The following is a 19,495-nucleotide window of genomic DNA, read 5'->3' on the forward strand; positions in this document are numbered from 1 at the left end:
CTGAAGCGGATTCTCGATCTGAAAACACAGGATAGTGGAAAGCAACATAGTACTTTGCTTTACCTATCCATTTCTTTCAGGTCAGTGTGTAGGTCAGGGGTCTCGAACTCAAGGGTGGGTCCGTGAACCGATTTTAATGCAGCCCGTGGTTTTGCTTAGTAAATGCGCCCTGCAGTTGTCTCAGGGTTGAAGACCACAGCTTTAGACTAGTATGATGTGTAAACACAACCCCTGACTCCTCCCCCTCTTGCGGTTGCAGGTGCCCACCCTGCTGCCCAGCTGGCTGGCGGCTTGGCCCGGCTCGGGCAGGGGGGGCTTGGCTGCCCAGAGGGCTAGCTCTCTGATTGGCCGCTCCTTGCTCTCTGGGTGGGGTCTCGCTCAGGGGGTGGGGATGGAAGGTTCCAGACTGACAGGTGTGTCCTGGTCTCCCCCCTCCCCCCAGGATGATGACTCCACCAATCACAGCAATGCCCTGGAGCACCAGGATCCCATCGCCCTCGCCGTGGAGATGGCGGCCGTCAATCACAGCATCCTCGCCCTGGCAACGCAGGCGGGGGGAGGATTGGCCCTGGGCGGGACAGGAAGTGACATCAAAACAGAGGTGCTAGACGACTAGGGATGAGAGAGAAACGTGTAATTTTGCGTTCATAATCAAATGGGAAGGTGGTAATTACCAGTTGTGAAGTCGCAAAAACGTGTTGGATACATTCACGTGCTTTTAACTCGTTGAGAAATGTACAGCTATAATGCTTGTAAACAAATTAGTATTCAAAAAACATTAATCTAACTATAAAAAGCAATGTTTTGTTGTTGCATTTAACTGCCGAAAATGCTGTTATCGAAGTCATTTCCTTAGGTGACGTCAGAGTTCAGGAATGATAGACGGGTTTCCCATTAGCAGCTACCAGTCAGTCGTATATGGTAAATACCACCTTCCCACTTAGTTATGAACGCAGCATATGTTTGTGTGTGTGTGTGTGTGCGCGCGTGCGTGCGTGAGTGCACATGAGGATGAGGCTACAGTAGAGTAGGAAAATATTTGTTGCGAGCAAGTAGAGCTTGTTGGAACATTATACTGTAAATGATGACCAAAAGTAATGCATAGGCTTAGAGACTGTCAAAGCTAAGGTAACAGGCCTCCCCTTACCTCCACCTCCCTATTTCCTAACCCCTTTAGACTGTTCTAGAGGTATTGTGTTGGGAGGCCTGGCCCTAAAGTTGTCTATGAAACAGTCATACAGTGTATGTACAGTGTGTGAGGTATATTATGCTCTTGTCTGTGTGAGTCTAAAGAATCAGAATAGGTTATTATGGAACCCTGGACAACTCTCTCTGAGCATGGAGGGCTCCTGCCTTGGCATTCTGATTTTGGCACCTTCTCCCCCAACGTGCACAGTATGCTATTTGATTCCTCGCTCGCTCCATCTTTCTTCTCTACCTCACCCAGACATATTCTCTTTCCATGTATACTCTTCTCTTTTGCCTCTTACTGTCTGTTCACCCCTCCCTTTTCCCTCTCGTCTGTCTGTCCCATTTCATTTGTCTCCAACTTCGCAGTATAAGGGAGAGAGAGGCGAGTGTTCTCAACAGGCCTCTGTAATCCCTAAAATGTATAAATATATCCCCTTGTTGTAGCACTACCTAAGCTGGATAGGTTTAAAGCAAGTGAAAATCAGACATTCCTTATATTATTGCTTGAGAGAGAGGAATCGTGCAAGCTAGTGAAAGGGGCCGTAAGTGGTTGCTATGGGGGTAACTATAAGCATATTGAAGCTGTACCCAAACCATTTGTTTTTAGCTTTTAACCGTAGCTTAGTCTGTTCCCTTAAATTAAGGTGTCATAATCATGTTCCCCAGTTGAGAGAAAATGCGTTATTATTTTAAGATTGCCAATCAAGGGTGCGTTGGAAATGTCCCTATCACATGAGGCTGCTGAGGGGAGGAAGGCTCATAATAATGGCTGGAATGGAGTAAATGGAATGGCATCAAACTCATGGACCATGTGTTTGAAACCATTCCGTTCCAGCCATTATTATGAGCCCATCCTCTCCAATTAAGGTGCCAGCGGCTGCCTGTACTAAGAATAATAGGGACCCATGCAAACACTTTTTCTATCCTTTATATGCCATGACGTCTTCAACACAAGCTGTTATCCAAGATACTTGCTTTTAAATGGTATTTTCTCTTTTAAAAATAAGTCACTTTATGGGAGTAGCTACCATGGGGCTTGAGTTTCCTGCCCTCGTAGCTTATTGGTCGTCTAGAGTGATTGACAGACCAGGCCAGCAATAGGAGGAAGAGACTGATCTGTTGGCTGACACAGGTTCAAAAGGTAAGGGGTCAGGGTTTGTTTGGTGATTCCACAACCCCCCCCCCCCCATCTACCTTTCCCTGTAAACTAGGTTCCCCCACTCCCAGGTCGCTGCTTTTAATGTGAAATAAGTTATGTAGATTAATAACCTTGTTTGTTTTTTTTACCTTGAAGGGGTAGTTGAAATTCAAGTTGACCAGACTCAAATGTGATTTTGTTGTGTAGGTTCCTGTTATGATGAAATCAGCAGACCTCAATCCCAAACTACTGAGAAACTTTCTCTTTGCCAGATCTACACAACAGTCATGGTGGGATATGGTCCCAGCTTATTGTTAGACCACTTCTGAGCAGGGCTTGGAACCAGTTCAGGGAACAGAAACAGAACGAAGGTGATCTATACTGTTGTTTTAAAACCATGGGATCCGGCTAATAACGTTATTTTTTTCTCCGTTTTATTCTGTCGCGCAAAGCACTCACTCTGTCATTAAGAAACTTATTCCGGTGTCTACCTCCCTGCCAGCTGAAAATCTGTGCGTGTGGGCTACCTGCCCCTCCCCATCCGAAGTATTGTTTACTGTAGCCTACTGACGTTACAAGCGTGATTCAGAAATTAGGGAGAGCGATTTGTAATTAGAGAAGAATGGGTTAACCGTTTCAATGCTAGGTATCACGTTTCACATTGGATTTATTAACTACAAAAAGGTAAGATATTTTAATTCTGGTGCCGCTCTTCACACGCAAGCTTGTTAGCTAGCTCTGGTCCAACTTTAAGCGAACTCTTTGAAATTAAAAGTTCCTCCATAGATGCCACTCCTCCACATGTATAATTCCGTGGGCCTAATTCAGATGATGCCCAGCGCTTCAAGCCATCCCCACCCGATTTCAGAAGTTTAAAAAAGAACAGAATGGAACGACATAAAAAAGTAACGGTTTTCCCCTTTCAAACCTCTGTGGGAACAGAGGAACGCAACAAAAAAATATGGTTCTGTTCAGAATTAAACTAATAAATAATTGGTTCCAACCCCTGCTTCTGAGGTATTGAGATGTTTGGCAAACGTTAGTGTCTCGTGACATACTGTTAGCTGACCAAGTTGCAGAGATGGCTCACATTGATGTTTGGGTGAACTGTCCCTTTAAGTAGGCCAATATATATTAAATGACAGCCAAGCTGACCTGCTTCTGAGGTTCCACTAACACCTAGTGCTTTGTTCTGTATCAAATATGTATCTTACAAGATAAGACTATTCTAAAGACTAAGGCAGAAAAAAACACATTTTATTTTCGATTTGTTGCTTAAATCTTTCCATGTGTAAAACTCTGCCAAGCAGAAATGTATAGTATGAGATTAATCATTAAATGCTTAGTTTGTCTTTTGTTTTTCCATTTTGATATGCAGTGGGCCCGATTCAGACTTAGTAAATGTAGGCCTTTCCTAAGCAGTTGGTATTTAGACTTACCTTTTATGCAGGTGCATAAAGGGCTTTTCAGGCGTGGTTCCCTTGTGCACACTGAATACATTTAACCTAACCGCTGAAAACCCTCCCGCTTTCTGGCCAGCTGATTTTCTCTTGGTTTTCAGTACATTTATCTAAAGCCATAACTTTAAATTTGACAGACTCACTAGAACAGGGATGGGCAACTACAGTCCTTGGGGGGCATGCTTGGTGTGACACTTAACACACCTGACTCCAATAATCAAGATCTTCAGTTTAGAATGCAATTAGTTTATTCAGCTTGTTGTGTTTGTGAGGCATGGGCAAAAAGTGACACCACACCGGCCCCCGAGGACTGGAGTTGACCATCCCTGCACTAGAATATATGGATCAATGAAAGGCCATGTAAATACATGCATATTAATCTCATTTTCAGCACCAATTGAATTGGTAGATTTAAAAATACTCTGATCTTGTGTATTATTTAGGGTTGGAAAAGTATTTATAAATAATAAAAACAGGTTTGGAGACCCTTTAAGCATGAAATAGGTTGGTGAATCAAAAATAGTCGTAAATATTCATCCTGAAAGTTGCCATATTCAATTGTTCAATCCATTAAATATTGGAAAGTGTAGAATAGGGGGAATAATGTTACATTTATGCACGCATAACTCGGGTCTGAGTCGGCCCCAAACTACCGTGTTTTTCATTGCCCTATTGTACTCCATCAAAGGCAAAACTTATCCTTCAGGTTTCTGAGCTCTTTACTAGTCTCTCGAGACGGTTTAACAATTGTTAACGCCATATCAAGTAGCGAGCTAGCACACGATTTGGTTCATTGGCATCACCCAGAATTTGATGAATCTACAAATTAAATTGGTACTGTATACAAAACCAGGTGAAAACATCTTTGCTAAAGGATTGCTACTCAATAATGACCATTAACCTCTGTGGGAGGGGCTTTGCCTTTGAAACTGCGAGGGAACAGCTATTGCCAGTCCTCATTCATACATAATGTGAATACATGAAATAACAAATATTCTAGAAGATGAAATGAATATAAATGATTGAAATCACTGTTGTATCAGATTGAAATAGTTAAACGAGTCCTGTTATCTTCTATTTCAGAATTTAGTGCCTTTTTTGGACAGTAGACTGTTCTGTAATTAATATGTAGAAATCTATATGCCTTTTGTTGCATTTGTTTGAAAAACATTTTGTTAACTTGTTTATTTTAGTATTGTATCTACTAAAGAATAAAGAAAGATGAACAATGGGTCTGTGTTTTGTGAGCAACTAAAGTCTAGCTCTCAAAATGTGTATCAATTGGCCCAAATCTGCACAAACTGCAATTGACATCAGCAGCTCAAATTAGCATTCTGCCCTTAATGATGGAAGATTACAGTCTCATTAAAAAAAAACCTGCAGATGATACAAATCTGTAAATCAATTCATTTTTTTTTTTTATTCTTTCCTTTACAGGGAGATAATTGTCCAGACAATAAAAAATAAAATGATAAATGTATTATAATACATGATTATTCTTTGGATTTCAGCAGAATTAAATTAATCAAAATCCAAACTTGTGCTCAGATTTTTAAGTCTTTATATATACACATACATACATAGTCATGCCTACACCTATTCGCTCCCACAGATATAGTGAAATAATACACTTCACGACAACCGGCAGAACAGAATCAGATACGCAAATCATTAATGACTATTATTGATAACTCAAGACTCCAGGACGAGGCACAGACCAGAGCTGGTCTCAGGTCAGTCAGTGTGTCTAAAATGGCACCCTATTCTCTATGCACTACAGGAATATAATACCATAGGGTGCCATTTCAGAAGCAATCGTTGTAGAAGAAGAGTTGCACAAACAGTCTGAAGATCCGGCCCAATTCCATGTCTGTCCCTTGCCCCTTCCTCCTACCGCTTTAGTGTTGAACACCTGAGCGATGGGACCTTGGCACAGAAATGGAACGTGGCTGGTGAGAGTTGGGGGGTAAAGAGGCTCTACTCTAGTTGATGTCTGTGAAAAACAGACAAGTTCCCCATTAGAATCCTCTACTGACATGAGCTTCCATTGGCACATGCGCCCAACTTTGTCCAGTGGCAGTTTGTCTGATGTGGTCCACTGCTGGCTATGGACAAGCCACGTGTAGTGTGAAGGAACAGTCTAATAGTACACAGGTTTCTCCATGGCTGGAGTTTGAGGGTTTATAGTTATGCCGAATGCCGAAGATGGAGGTGTTTAGTTATTAAACCCAGAGAGGGACAGACAGATTGACGTGAAGACTAACTTGTAGACTGAAGGCCACGTAAAGGCAGGTATCATATTGCTCTGAGCCTGTGTTGCCATAGATAGAGATATATAGGATATGTATATATTGGAACGGAAGAATAACAAATATACTCTTGAAATCCCCCCCCCCCCCCTTGGGCCTTGCTTATTCTTTAAAACACAGAGCATGCCTTCTGTGGAATGATACGGTAACTGTATGGATATATCCTTAATCAAGTATAGACAGTCTAACGGTCAAACTCAATAGAAAATGTGGTTCTGAGCGCGTACAGTCACATGATCAAGTCCATGATGATGAAATTAAGTACTTATGACACGTGCTAGTCTGAACTAGGAAACTCCACATCTCGTTAAAGAGCTAACAGTTGGAAATACAAACCGGTAACAGCTACTGAATAATGAAATGGGTTTGAATCAGAGCTACTTGTGTGTCTCTGACTTCCTGATGAGAAAGAGTATGAGGGAAAGAAAGAGCGAGGCACGGAAATAAAGAATTAGATAAGCCTGAAGTGATCTTAACCACTTTTCGGTCTCTGTGCAAAGAAGCGTGGACACGACAAAACCGAGGCCAAATCCATCCGATACACTATGGCTGCGTTTACACAGGCAGCCCAATTCTGGTCTTTTTCGTTTTCAGAGCTGATCTGATTGATCAAAAGTCCAAATAGTGGGAAAAAAAGATTAGAATTGGGCTGCCTGTCTAAACGCAACCTACCTGCTCTCACAATCTTCATATAACACACCCTCAAACTCAATTCCATTCCTTATATTAGCACAATGACGATCACTCGGTTAAAGGCTCGACACCAACTCAACCATGACAAACAACTTTTTAAAAAACACCCAAATCTGCTAACAGCAACGTAATGGTTCTGAGCGAATCGGGTAAAATACTTAAGGCAACCATGACAAATAAAACACTTGCTCATCCCATCTACTAGACTATATCTCCCAACTGGCCAGTCATCGGCCCATTGACAACTCCTCCTTACTCTGTCCCATCTCAAGTGGTGTTTGAGGCTAAAGATCAAGACTCTAATCAAGATTAACTCCCGATAAGGACTATAATACCAATGATCAGATCAATTTACAGTTATATTACAGGTGCTATAGCAGCATCATTCCTCATAGAATTACTTGTGCAATCAACAATGTTTTTCAGTATAATTTAAAAGGCTTAGTCTTTTTTTCACATGCTAAAGGCATATGTCAACCGTTACAACATATATCTTATATATCATAGCAAATTTAGACCTTTCTTAAAGAAATGGCATAGCGTTGAGGCGACGGGGTATATCTTACAGATAGATCATTTATGTTGTGACTTCACGCCATGCTTGCTGAATGGACTAGTGTTAAAGGTATAGTCATTACAACATGACGTTGTTCATAGACTGCTTACAGGGTGAGGACACAAGGTATGACAGCTTTGGTTTCGTTTCCCTGTGGAACCGTTTCCACATGTTAGCATTTGTGGCACAAATTCAAGTCATGGGATCGAGAAGAGCGTCTGTTGCTCATCATGTACAAAACATTTTCTAAGTGACTTTATTGAGTTTCACAATCAATTGTAGATACTGATGATTTGGATTTGAGCGAAGAATGCTAATATGGGATTAAAGCATGGGTTGTTGTCATGCCTTGTCCATAGACTGCTTACAGGGTGAGGAAACCAATGTGTCATGTTGGAATTTGGGTGAAGTATCCCTTTAACACACATTGAGTCCTGTCAGAGCTTGTGACTCAGCTCACTAGGTGAGAGCGCACAGTTTAGAATTAATGAAACTTCTGTCTAAAAAAATGATTTACTAGGGATCAATTAAACATGAATTAAAACTCCATAGTGTCCCTCATTACACATCCTTCAACTCTCAACCTGGAATTTGTATTCAAACAAATTTGCTCTTAAAGCTTTGAAACTATATTAAAAAAAAATATGCTTCCATTCTTAATTCCCTTCATCTCCCAAAGTCAGAGTCAGTATGTACATTTCAGACCCCCATTACAGATCTGTAACTAAAAATAACAGGTGAACGCATGCGTAGAAGATAGATTTCCCCCCCCCCCAAACACAAATCAAAGACCAGCTTCCATCCAACTTCCGCTCCACACGTTACATGACGTTAACACATTGATACAACGGTACACAACACCAGTAGTCCAGTCCAGCACACACACCATACATATATGCCACTGCTACTTCCTCAAACAGTTCTAAAACCATAGGCACCCATTTTGCTAACACAGATGACTAGTCACCACCAAACTAGGGATAAACCTCTACTGTGCAAAATCTTCTCCCTATGAGCAAGACATTGAAAAACATCTATTTTTAATCAATTTTGCACCCTGGGCTTCTCCTCATAATGGAACCATCGTTCAACCTACTTCTCCACTTACAAAACCAACGCCAATGACTGTTGCAGAAACCACGTCATCATAACAACGATGCTTCACCTTTCAGATTAGCCGAAAACATGCACACACACACAATTTTTTTGTCCACTGTACAACATTGCCATGGGTGAATTCGGCCTTTAAGGGCCAAACTTCTAAAACACACACAGGCGCACCCACATACACGTTCATGTCCACTCTGCAGTCCCTGAGATCACCTTACACAAGGCATTCTCATCAAAGCTCAACAGAGGGTGAAAATCTAATAAAACCACAAAGAAATATATTACAATGAAAAATAAACTCATCATGAAGGCACATTCTGGAAGAATCGATCATTTCAGATAAATGACTCCACATGTGGGAAACGGATATAGTAACTTTAGTAATTTAGTAAAAAGGGACAGTTCCATTAAAAAAGAGGGGTGTGTGTAAAATGGACAGTTCCATTGAAAAAGAGGGGTCGGGGGTTCCAGTCCAAGTCTGGTGGAATAGAGCCTCATTCGTTCAGAAGGATTCTCGAGGTGACCAGTTTGACGACATCAGAAAAGGTTATGTCATCACTATGGATCCTGAACCTTGGCCCGAGAAGAAACGTTCTCCATTGGTCGCCCTGTGCGTCACTTCATACAGACAGCAGCACTCTGTATAGTCCCCATTCAGGTGCTGTGCCCAATCCATGCCACAGGGGGCGCCACCAGTGCTGCGTCCAGATGGGGAGACAGCGCACCAGGAGCAGGTTGAGAAAGTCTTCCCTATTGAAATGAATCCAGACAGATCCCTGTATTGAGACAGAGGCATGGGCAGGATCAGCCTGTATCAATCAAATGTATTCATAAAGCCCTTTTTATATCAGCAGATGTCACAGTGATTATACAGAAACCCAGCCTAGCATCTCATGGCCAGGAGAGGGCACAGTACTGAAGTAGTGTTGCCAAGCTGTGGGTGGATGGTGGGTAGGGACAGGGACCGTTGTTACATTAGATGTGGTAGTATTGCATAGTTAGGGGGAAATTGATAGGAGTCTGAGGGAGACGGAGGCTTAGAAACAGGATAAAAAGAATGTGTGGGTTTCCTAGTTGATCCGAGCCAGAAGACAAAGTGATGTGAGGATTAAAAGTCTCTCCCACCCAGGCCTGTTTCTCTCCAGTTCAACTGCTCCAGGACTTGCGGTTCTCCCCTCTCCTGTTAGTGGACTCTCCCCGTAGAACAGGTTGGTAGAACTCGCCGCTGCGCCGATTCTCCGGGTTCCATTTGGTGGAACGGTCCCGTCTGAACACTCGGTCGGGACGCACCAGGACGCCATAACCAGGGTTACAGCGGAAGTAGTGGTGCCCGCCTACGGAGCCGTCGTTCTTACCTGGGAAGGAAGGAGAAAGGAAGGAGAAAGAGGGAGGGAATAAGTGGAGTTAGACAAGGAATAGAGTTTGTTTAGTACTTTGAATTTCCTAAACTAAGCACTGCCTACTTTGATGTGTATGCGGACAAGGACAGGGCCCTCTACATTTTCAGGTTACTTCCTTAGATTCCATTGCTTATGGTGTCATTATGTTAAGTCATGCGATTCCTTTGTGAACAGTGAACACACACCTGAGGGCGAGTCGAGCTCCACCCCGACCCACACGCCCTCTGCGAACTTCGTGGTGCCCACGTAGCGCACCGTCCCGCCCTTATTGGCTCCCACCGTCACGCACGCCCCCTCTCTCAGCCAATCAGGCAACACAAAGTCGCGACCGCCGTCCTCATCGTCCAGGATGATCTCCAACCTCTCCAGACTCCCTTGTCCTCCTCTTCCTCCCTCCTCCTCCCCCAGGACACGCTCCTGTAACGACTTCAGGTCCGACGTGCACACCCTCTGCACTGAGAAGGGCTTGTTGCTCGTCACGACGCTGTTGACGTTGGAGCCGGGACCGGTGGTGGCCATTTTGTTTTCGTACTGAGGAGATGCAGCAGTAACACCGTTCCGGTCAGCTTGCTGCTGTGGATGGGTTCTGGGTAATGTAGTTTCAGGAGCATTACTCCCCTTCAGCCTCACCCCTGCCTCTAGGAGGGTGAGGGAGGAGGATGGACGGAGAGGGGAGGTGGGGTGGTCGCCGCCGGCAGAAACCTCGGACAGGGTTGCTGTGGAAACGCTAGTGGAGAAGTAGCCACTGGAGGCCTCGCTGATGGGGCTGAGGGGGTAGTCATGCAGGTCATGCTGGGAGGACGGAACAGGAGTGGCTTCAGGGGACACCGACCACCTGTCATTGGTCAGGGCCGGGATCAGGGCTGTCCTCACTACCATAGCAACCTACGGGGAATTGACGGCAATGGCAATCACACCTCAAAGACAGGGATTTAAGAATTATTCAACCCAACTCAAGACTGACCGGAGCAAACCATGACGTCATACTGCCTGCCTATCACCACCACAATTATCGTTACCACCTCGACCACCACCATCATCCTCGTAATGAGATCCTCAGATCCACTAGCTTACTACCAACCATAGCTTCATATTACAGTCAATACCATAGAAATATATTTCATTCACTCTATTTATATGGTCAATACACTGTCTCAGCCTGAAGAGTTGTTGTAAATCTCTAACCAACTCAAACTAGACTGATCTCTAAACAACTAACTACAACTAGACTGGAACTTACCGGTTCTACCCGGATCCTGCTGTCTTCAGGCCCTGTCGTCTGCATGATGATACGAGGCATGTGCTGCCAGGGAGAGAGAGAGAAACACAACTATGTTCAATGGGAAACAAGAAACACTTCAATGAAATACATAAGTATTCTTTCACATTATACATAACTAAGAGTTTAATATAAAAAGCCAAAAAGCTCAGCCGATTATATTCGGCTCTTCACAAAAATGGTTTTAATCCATACAGAATAATTTTTTAATCCATTGTGGCGTTATCCGTCTTTAAAGCGTGACTAACAAATGCAGCGTTGACAGAAGTGGAACCATGGCATTGCTACATCTTACTGCATTGGCAATACATCTAGTCTATATGGAAATTAAACAGCAAGCTTGGCTGGGCCAAACCAACATAGTGTTCAGCGACTTTAGACTTTACTATATAGGCTATAGACATGGTATTAAATAAGCAACCCATCAACTACTTTACAGACAAGAGATGTAAGAAATCACTTCGCTATGTAAAACCCTCATGTTGTTCATCCACTTAGACAATTGTTCCAGAAAAAAAAAAATCATCATTCTTGGAAAGAGATGTCCAATTGTTTTTTTGTTCCTCTAAATGTGCAGGACCGAGTTTGGGAAACCCTGCACTACCTTAGAGCACGTGTGTGAAACTCATTCGACGGAGGGCCGAGTCTCTGCGGGTTCTCGCTTCCCCCTTTGAAGGAACTACCCTCACCTGGTTGTCTAGGTTTTAATTGAAAGGAAAAGCCAAAACCCAGCAGACACTAGGGCCCCCCATGGAATGAGTTTGACACCCCTGCCTTAGAGCAATGCTTACGAGGCGCCATTATAACACTAGACAGCTCGAGAAGATGGGGATAAAACCAAATTCTTGGAGAGATGTAGGGAGTAGTAGTTCGCCTTCTGTGTTAAACCATTCACGTTTTACCTCCATTGAAGCTTAGATTTAGATTTTTATTGGGATCGCCATTAGCGACAGCTTGTCTTCCTGGGGTCCGACACCACGAAAAAGACATTACAAACAAAAATACTTTAGAATTTACATATATTTAAATACAATAACATAGGAAAGCAAACATACATTACTGCACATTACACTACATGATCAAAAGTATGTGGACAGCTGCTCTTCAAAAATCTCATTCCAAAATCATGGACATTCATATGGAGTTGGTCAGCCTCCCTTCTTCTGGGAAGGCTTTCTACTAGATGTTGGAGCATTGCTGCGGGGACTAGCTTCCATTCAGCCACAAAAGCATTAGTGATGTTGGGTAATTAGGCCTGGCACACAATTGTCTAGAATGTCATTGTATGCTGCAGCGTTAAGATTTCCCTTCACTGGAACTAACGGACCGAGCCCGACCATAAAAAACAGCCCCAGACCATTATTCCTCATCCACCAAACTTTACAGTTGGCACTATGCATTCCGGCAGGTAGCGTTCTCCTGGCATCCGCCAAACCCAGATTAATCCGTTGGACTGCCAGATGGTGAAGCATGATTCATCACGCCAGAGAATGCGTTTCCACTGCTCCAGAGTCCAATGGCGGTGAGCTTTACACCACTCAAGCTGACACTTGGCATTGCGCATGGGGATCTTAGGCTTGTGTGCGGCTGCTCGGCCATGGAACCATTTCATGAAGCTCCCGACGAATAGTTATTGTGCTGACGTTGCTTCCAGAGGCAGTCTGGAACTCGGTAGTGAGTGTTGCAACCGAGGACAGACAATTTTTTAAGCACTACGCAATTCAGAAAATCGAATCAAATTTTATTTGTCACATGCGCCGAATATAACAGGTATAGATAGACCTTACATTGAAATGCAGCACTTGACGGTCCCACATTCTGTGAGCTTGTGTGGCCTACCACTTCACGGCTAAGCCGATGTTGCTCCTAGACATTTCCACTTCACAATAACAACACTTACAGTTCACCGGGGCAGCTCTAGCAGGGCAGACATTTGACAAACTGACTTGTTGGAAAGGTGGCATCCTATGACGGTGCCACGTTGAAAGTCACTCAGCTCTTCAGTAAGGCCATTCCAATATTTGTCTATGGAGATTGCATGGCTGTTTGCTCAATTTTATACACCTGTCAGCAACGGGTGTGGCTGAAATAGCCACATCCACTAATTTGAAGGGGTGTCCACATACTTTTGTATATAAAGTGTACATATGCCTTAAAGACATGCTCCGGTACTTTGACGACTAGTATGTTTCAAATTTCTCGCTTAGGGCTGGATGTGTCAATGTGTACTTCCGGGTGGCGCAGTGACCTCCCGGGTGGCGCAGTGGTCTAGGGCACTGCATCGCAGTGCTAGCTGCGCCACCAGAGTCTCTGGGTTCGCACCCAGGCTGGGCTGGGTTCGCGCCCAGGCTCTGTCGCAGCCGGCCGCAACCAGGAGGTCCGTGGGGCGAGGCACAATTGGCATAGCGTCGTCCGGGTTAGGGAGGGTTTGGCCGGTAGGGATATCCTTGTCTCAGTATGTAAAATGTAATATGTAAAAAATAAATAAAATAATGTTAAAAATGTAATAAAATGTATGCACTCTACTGTAAGTCGCTCTGGATAAGAGCGTCTGCTAAATGACTAAAATGTAAAAATGTACTTCAAACATCCATAATCTGAGTAGAATTACTGTTTTACCTCAATTAGCTACGAAATCCCTAGTTTGACTGTTTTCTGGAAGCTGTGCTGCGCCATGTTCCCTACATTTCCCCCCACGTGGGCCATTTCATGTTCCAGCCAATGATATTCAGCCCCTCGCCAATTGAGTGACAGGTAGCAAGAAACACACAGCAGAGCCAGAGAGAGAGAGAGCAATGACAGGGTGCACATATCTGCACATATGTGATGTGGTACGCAATTTTCGGGGACCACTTTCAGAACTATTGGCTCTGAGATTTTAGTGTTTTTGAAAACATGTAACTGCCATTTCTTGCAATCTAGCGCCAAAAAAATACTCTATTAGGGTGTGGTGCCTGTTCTTAAATGATAACAAATAAAGTATTATTTATTTTTGACATAGTGGCACAGCGAGTCCACATGGTGAGAAGCCTGGATTATGGCTCTATATAACACTGTGCGTTGCCTTGAGACCCCTGGTGGCATGTCTGGTGGGGTAAGTATGTCTGTCAGAGCTATATACAGACCATTTGGTATCTTCAACACAATTTTTCACGCAATAATTGATGCAGTCAATCTCTCCTCTACTTTGAGCCAAGAGAGACTGACATTGAAAGGCAAGATGTGCTGCTCTGTTCTGGGCCAGCTGTAGCTTTTCTATGTCATTCTTTGCAGCACTTGACCAAATCACTGGGCAGGAGTCAAGATTAGATAACACTTGAGCTGGCAGGACTTGTTTGGTCAACTGTGGTGTTAAAAATGCTGAGAATCTTTTAATCACAGACAGTCATCTCCCCATCTTTACAACAATTGAATCAATATGCCTTGACCATGACAATTTACAAATGTACAGTCTAAGATGAAACCAAGAAGTGTATTCTCCTCAATTGCCACATCACTTATTACAAGATTCAGCTCTAGAACTTAGGGAAAGATTTGTACCAATACAATGCTTTTAGTTTCATATATGTTCAGGACTAGTTTATTACTACCCACCCATTCCAAAACTGACTGCAACACCTTGTTTAATGCTAGCGGTGGGTCATTAGTAAAAATAGAGAACAGTAAAGGGCCAAGAGAGCTGCCTTGCGGAATACCACACTTTACAGAAGCTTCCATTGAAGGAAAACCCTCTGTGTTCTATTGGATAGATAGCTCTCAACCAAGGATATAAAGCAGGATATAAAGCAAAAACACAAGTGTTTTCAATAATATGAAAGGCTACACTGAATTTTTTTTTCAGCCATTTGTGTCAGTGCAGTGCATGTTTAGTGCTCTTCTCTATAAGCATACTGAAAGTCTGTTGTTAATTTGTTCACAGAGACATAGCATTGTATCTGGTCAAACAGCTTTTTTCAAGAGTTTGTTTAGAGCTGGCAGCAAGCTGATTTGTCGGCTGTTAGAAGCCATTGCATCACAGTGCAATAATGACCGTAATCCCAATAGACAGCTCCAGATCGCTCTACCCCCAGCTTCACCACCCCAGGTGTGCCCGTCTCCCACTGTGGAAAACAACTCTAAATCACAAGTGGCAGGTGGGAATCATTTCAGCGCTGCACAGTGTATCGAGCAGTGTCTTTCTTAGAGTAGCTCGCCTTATAACCTGTAATACAAGAGTGTGTTTTGTCAGCTCTGCTGGAAGCTGAATGTAACATTCACTAGTTTAGACACCGCTTCCTCTGAATGCTCTAAAAACCATCTCCACTTTACTCCATTCCACTCAAATGCAGATAATGATAGGCCTTATTGTGATAGCAGCACCTGGTAAAAGGCCTGATGGATGAATTGAGCAAATCATTATGTCATATGGGGAGAGAAAAAAAAGGAAAAATAGGCTACATTGAAAAGAAGGCATGGATTTGAGCACTCATTTGGGAGTCAGAGGATGAGGAGACTGAACTACAGTCGAGTATAGACCCACATCAACCATACATTTTCTCTGGGCTCCCAGTTACTGATTGGTGTTGTGGCTAGAAACATGGTTTGGTTTATTTGGGGAAATCACAGAAAATGGGAAAGTGGGGTTTCCCAGTGGGGTTACAACAGGGTTTCCCAAACTCGGTCCTAGCCCCCCCCCCCCCCATACCACCTGGGTGCACGTTATACCAAATAACTAACTCATCATCAAGCTTTGATGATTTGAATCAGCTGTGGGGGGTGACCATTGGTGATAGTCCAAAGGTCACTTGGTTACTTAAGGTCAGTGGGGTGTGTGTGAGCCCTACCTGTAGAGAGTGGGGCGAGGGGCGCAGGGGCTCCTTCTTGTCCTCGCGGGCAGGGAACAGGGACTTGAGTAGCTTGGGCATCTGCGGCACCAGGGCTTTGACTGAAAGATAAGATGCAGCAAGCCCTGAACGACCTGAGGGGAGAACCGGTGAGAGAGGAGGAGGAAAGGAGAGGGTGAGGGCCAGGAAGAAAAGATAGGGGAGGAGAAGAAAGGGAGGAGCAGGAGGAGGAACCGGAGGAAAAGAGGAAGGGCAGGAGAAGGTTTGGAAGGTGGGGGAGGTGCGAGAGATTAAGACAGGAAGTTGAAAAGCAAGCCCAGGAAATGACAACAAAAATATAACATGGCTGGACCAGGTCAGAGAGATGACAAAGAATAAATTAAAATAACTGAACATAATAAAATAAAGATGATTTTACCACGTACTAACATATTATAATCATGAAGATTGCAAATGAATCTGAATGATTAATTCTCATTGGCCACACAGCCATTAAAACGACATCGCTGAGAGTGAAATCAAAAACAACAACAAAAAAAACAGGAAATGGTACACAGGTATGTAACACAGGTACACGCACACACCAGGGTTTCTGTTAGGAAAATGTGGCACCGGACAATGTGACCGGGAAGATTTGAATTCACCGGCCATTTGAGAAATGTATTGGACCCATATGCATTGGGTGCGTAACCCATTAGGGCAGGTAGGTAACTATACTGAAGAAATATATAAAGCAACATGCAACAACTTCAAAGATGTTTCTGAATTACAGTTCATATTAGGGAAATCAGTCCATTTAAGTAAATTCATTAGGCCCTAATCTATGGATTTCACGTGACTGGGCAGGGGCGTGGCCCTGGGAGGGCATAGGCCCATCCACTTGGTAGCAGAGCATGTGAGCGGAGTTGAGCAGTTGGAAATCCTTCTCATCGCTCATGGAGCTCTCCGGCAAAAAAAACACTGCACAATAGCGGGGGAAAAACTGCAGCTCCAAATTCGCTCTATCCATTAAAATCACAATTTAAAATTGAACCACCCATCTATTTTTGTGACTACTTGGACCTTCCATTTGGTTTTGAAGTATTGAAACCAAACCATATGGATTTGAATGAAAATGATTGGAATAAACATGAAGAGGTGAATGTAAGAAGTGTACATAATTTCAAATAAGCTACATGTCATATTACACAGCATATAACCACTCTAAATAGGTCAGGAGCCAGACAGGGAGACTAATTAATTATTTAGGCTATATTATTTGTATTATTTCAAGCCTTCCCAGATATACATTCTGAAGCATTTGCGAGAGCGACAAAACAGGCTGGTAGGGACATAAAGCTCTCAGCATTTAAACAACATTTAGTTGTATTAAATCATTATAGTCTGTAAATTGAGCATATAGGCTGTGACTTACTAAGAAATAAATACAAATTAACAAATTGGCACGAACACACGCACTAATTAAAACACAGAGACGGAATCACACCAGAGGTCTACTGCACAGAAAAGAGAAGGATGACAGGAGAACAGAGAAAAAGAGAGAGTGAATGTCAAGAATGAGGTAGAGTCAGCCAGTTAACAGAGCAGTCTCAGGGGGAGAAATATGGAGAGGGGAGGGGATGGTAGAGCAGTGGTGTAGAGGGAGGAGTCAGGGCCTTACCTTGCTCTGAGTCCTGGCTCTGGTTCTGTGGGGGCATGGTGGGGGGGGAGGAGGAGGGCGAGGGGCGAGGCAGAGTCCGGCTGAACTGGGGCGAGGTGATGAAGATGTCCTGCTGGCTCTCCCAGCGACTCTGGAGGAGAGAAGAGAGAAAAGAACAGCAGAGAGAGAGAACGGGCGGAGGGGGAGAGAGAATTAAAAGATGTGGGGATTGATCCATGTACTTTGGGCTCTGGATTTGTTCAGTTTGAACACTAACAGTTGAATAGCTTCAACTGGGTTGTATAATCACCTTGTTTTCCAGATTGCAGGTAGAGGACAGGTCCTGTCTGCTGCCAGAGAGCTGAACAAGAGAAAGAGAGGAAGGAAGGAAGGAAAAAGAAAATGTATTTAGGCAGACCTCTGCTGCCTAAACCTATTAAATAAATCAATATAGCAAGGACCCAGTACCCCAACAGACATGACTTTTGTAGAGAATGTGCCATTTACCCTGTGTACACTGGGGGAGCTGAGACTGCGTCTGTTGCCTTTCCCTTTGCCTGCCATGTGCTCCTTCACCGCCACCTCCTATAAACACACACACACACGATAAAACAGTCAGATAAAACAGTACTGAATTGTCCTGCGATGGACCAACAGAAATGTTAAGTGTTATGTAGATGGTCCTAGTGTGTAGTGGGGATGGGCTCGAGTACTCCATTCAAGGTTTCTATTGGTTTACTAATAATTTAATACAAGTACTTGAAATGTGCAAATGCAACTATTTAGCAGGTTAAACTTATAAGCACTGAATAAAATGTCAAACGCAACCCAGACATTGAACACAGTCCATCCTCAGTGTGTAAGTGTGTAGTGACCTGTCGTAGTCGGTCCAGAGTGAGGATGTTCTCCACAGCCAGGACACTGCGGAGGTATTTCTCGATGGCCGCCTCGTTGTCGGCCGACTTGGGGTTCTCGGCGCTGGCAGCTAGACGAGCCAACATCTCCCTGTCCTCTGAACCCTGGGCGTCCTGAGAGAGGCGGGAGAGAGAGACCGGGGAGCGTTAGTAGAGCTGCCAAAAAGACGCAGGATCTCAATTGCTTGAAATATCTGTCCACTCCTAATCTCCTCCCCTTCATCGGCACTGGTCGGCTCAGTTGGTAGAGCATGGTGCTTGCAACACCAGGAGTGTGGGTTCGATTCCCGGGACCACCCCTTCGTAAGATGTACGCACACATGACTAAGACGCTTCGGACAAAAGCGTCTGCTAAATGGCATAGATTGTTATTATACGGTTTTAAAATACATTACTTGACACAGAAGAGGAAAACAATATGGTGGAAGCCAAAGACATCATTAGGTTGGCTCCGTGCAATGAAGGAGAACGCGAGGAGAGGACATATTTTTAAACAGCTGAGAGCTATAGTGATTGTAGTAAGTTAGTACAAAAAAAGAGCCATGGTAACTGATTATAAATCACAACATTTCCTGTGTCCCTCGGGTATGGCTCACCCCGGGGATGTTGGAGACCACCTCGAAGGTGACTCCGCAGCCGGGGATGGTGGAGCGCGTGGACATCCTCTTCAGGAGGTTCTGGGCGAAGCCCTGTCTGCCCGGGTTCAGGTTGACGCAGATCCGTTTCCTCAGCACCAGCTGCATGTCTGCCGGGTGGCTGAGCTGCACCACGCAACGTACCGTCAGATACACCCTCTGCTCTGGCCACGCTCCGCCGCGGCTCAGCTGGGGACACTCGTGCACTGTGGAGTCCCATGACGCCTCAGCTTTTACCTAGTGGAGAGGGGATGGGGAGGAGCAGGGTTGTGTTCATTAGGGATCATATGGAAGAGAGCCGACAAACAGAGAGGGATTACTTGGACTTTCCCAATGAAAAACTATTTT

The 19,495-nt window shown here is 44.1% G+C and overlaps 2 protein-coding genes across 10 annotated transcripts in view; one reads left to right on the forward strand and one right to left on the reverse strand.

Annotated features, from left to right (window-relative positions):
- Positions 1-2,373, forward strand: part of LOC129812588 (homeobox-containing protein 1-like) — a 30,295-nt gene extending 27,922 nt beyond the window's left edge. For 3 of the 5 annotated variants that reach the window (XM_055864268.1, XM_055864267.1, XM_055864269.1), the window contains one exon: positions 260-2,373. In XM_055864268.1, the coding sequence (XP_055720243.1) occupies positions 260-616 (357 nt within the window). In that variant the 3' untranslated portion in view covers positions 617-2,373. The remainder of the gene's footprint in view (positions 1-259) is intronic. The other 2 variants (XM_055864271.1, XM_055864270.1) reach the window with 1 other exon arrangement.
- Positions 2,374-5,184: 2,811 nt separating this feature from the next.
- The window catches only part of kif13ba (kinesin family member 13Ba), a 91,304-nt gene continuing 76,993 nt past the window's right edge, over positions 5,185-19,495 (reverse strand). For 3 of the 5 annotated variants that reach the window (XM_055864265.1, XM_055864261.1, XM_055864262.1), the window contains 9 exons: positions 19,109-19,384; positions 18,474-18,626; positions 18,106-18,183; positions 17,909-17,959; positions 17,620-17,749; positions 15,960-16,093; positions 11,098-11,160; positions 10,043-10,742; positions 5,185-9,812 (listed from right to left, as the gene is read on the reverse strand). In XM_055864265.1, coding sequence (XP_055720240.1) covers positions 9,604-9,812; positions 10,043-10,742; positions 11,098-11,160; positions 15,960-16,093; positions 17,620-17,749; positions 17,909-17,959; positions 18,106-18,183; positions 18,474-18,626; positions 19,109-19,384 — 1,794 coding nt within the window. In that variant the 3' untranslated portion in view covers positions 5,185-9,603. The remainder of the gene's footprint in view (positions 9,813-10,042; positions 10,743-11,097; positions 11,161-15,959; positions 16,094-17,619; positions 17,750-17,908; positions 17,960-18,105; positions 18,184-18,473; positions 18,627-19,108; positions 19,385-19,495) is intronic. The other 2 variants (XM_055864264.1, XM_055864266.1) reach the window with 2 other exon arrangements.

This window comes from Salvelinus fontinalis, chromosome 16 (assembly GCF_029448725.1).
Source record: "Salvelinus fontinalis isolate EN_2023a chromosome 16, ASM2944872v1, whole genome shotgun sequence".
Taxonomy (NCBI): Eukaryota; Metazoa; Chordata; class Actinopteri; order Salmoniformes; family Salmonidae; genus Salvelinus; species Salvelinus fontinalis.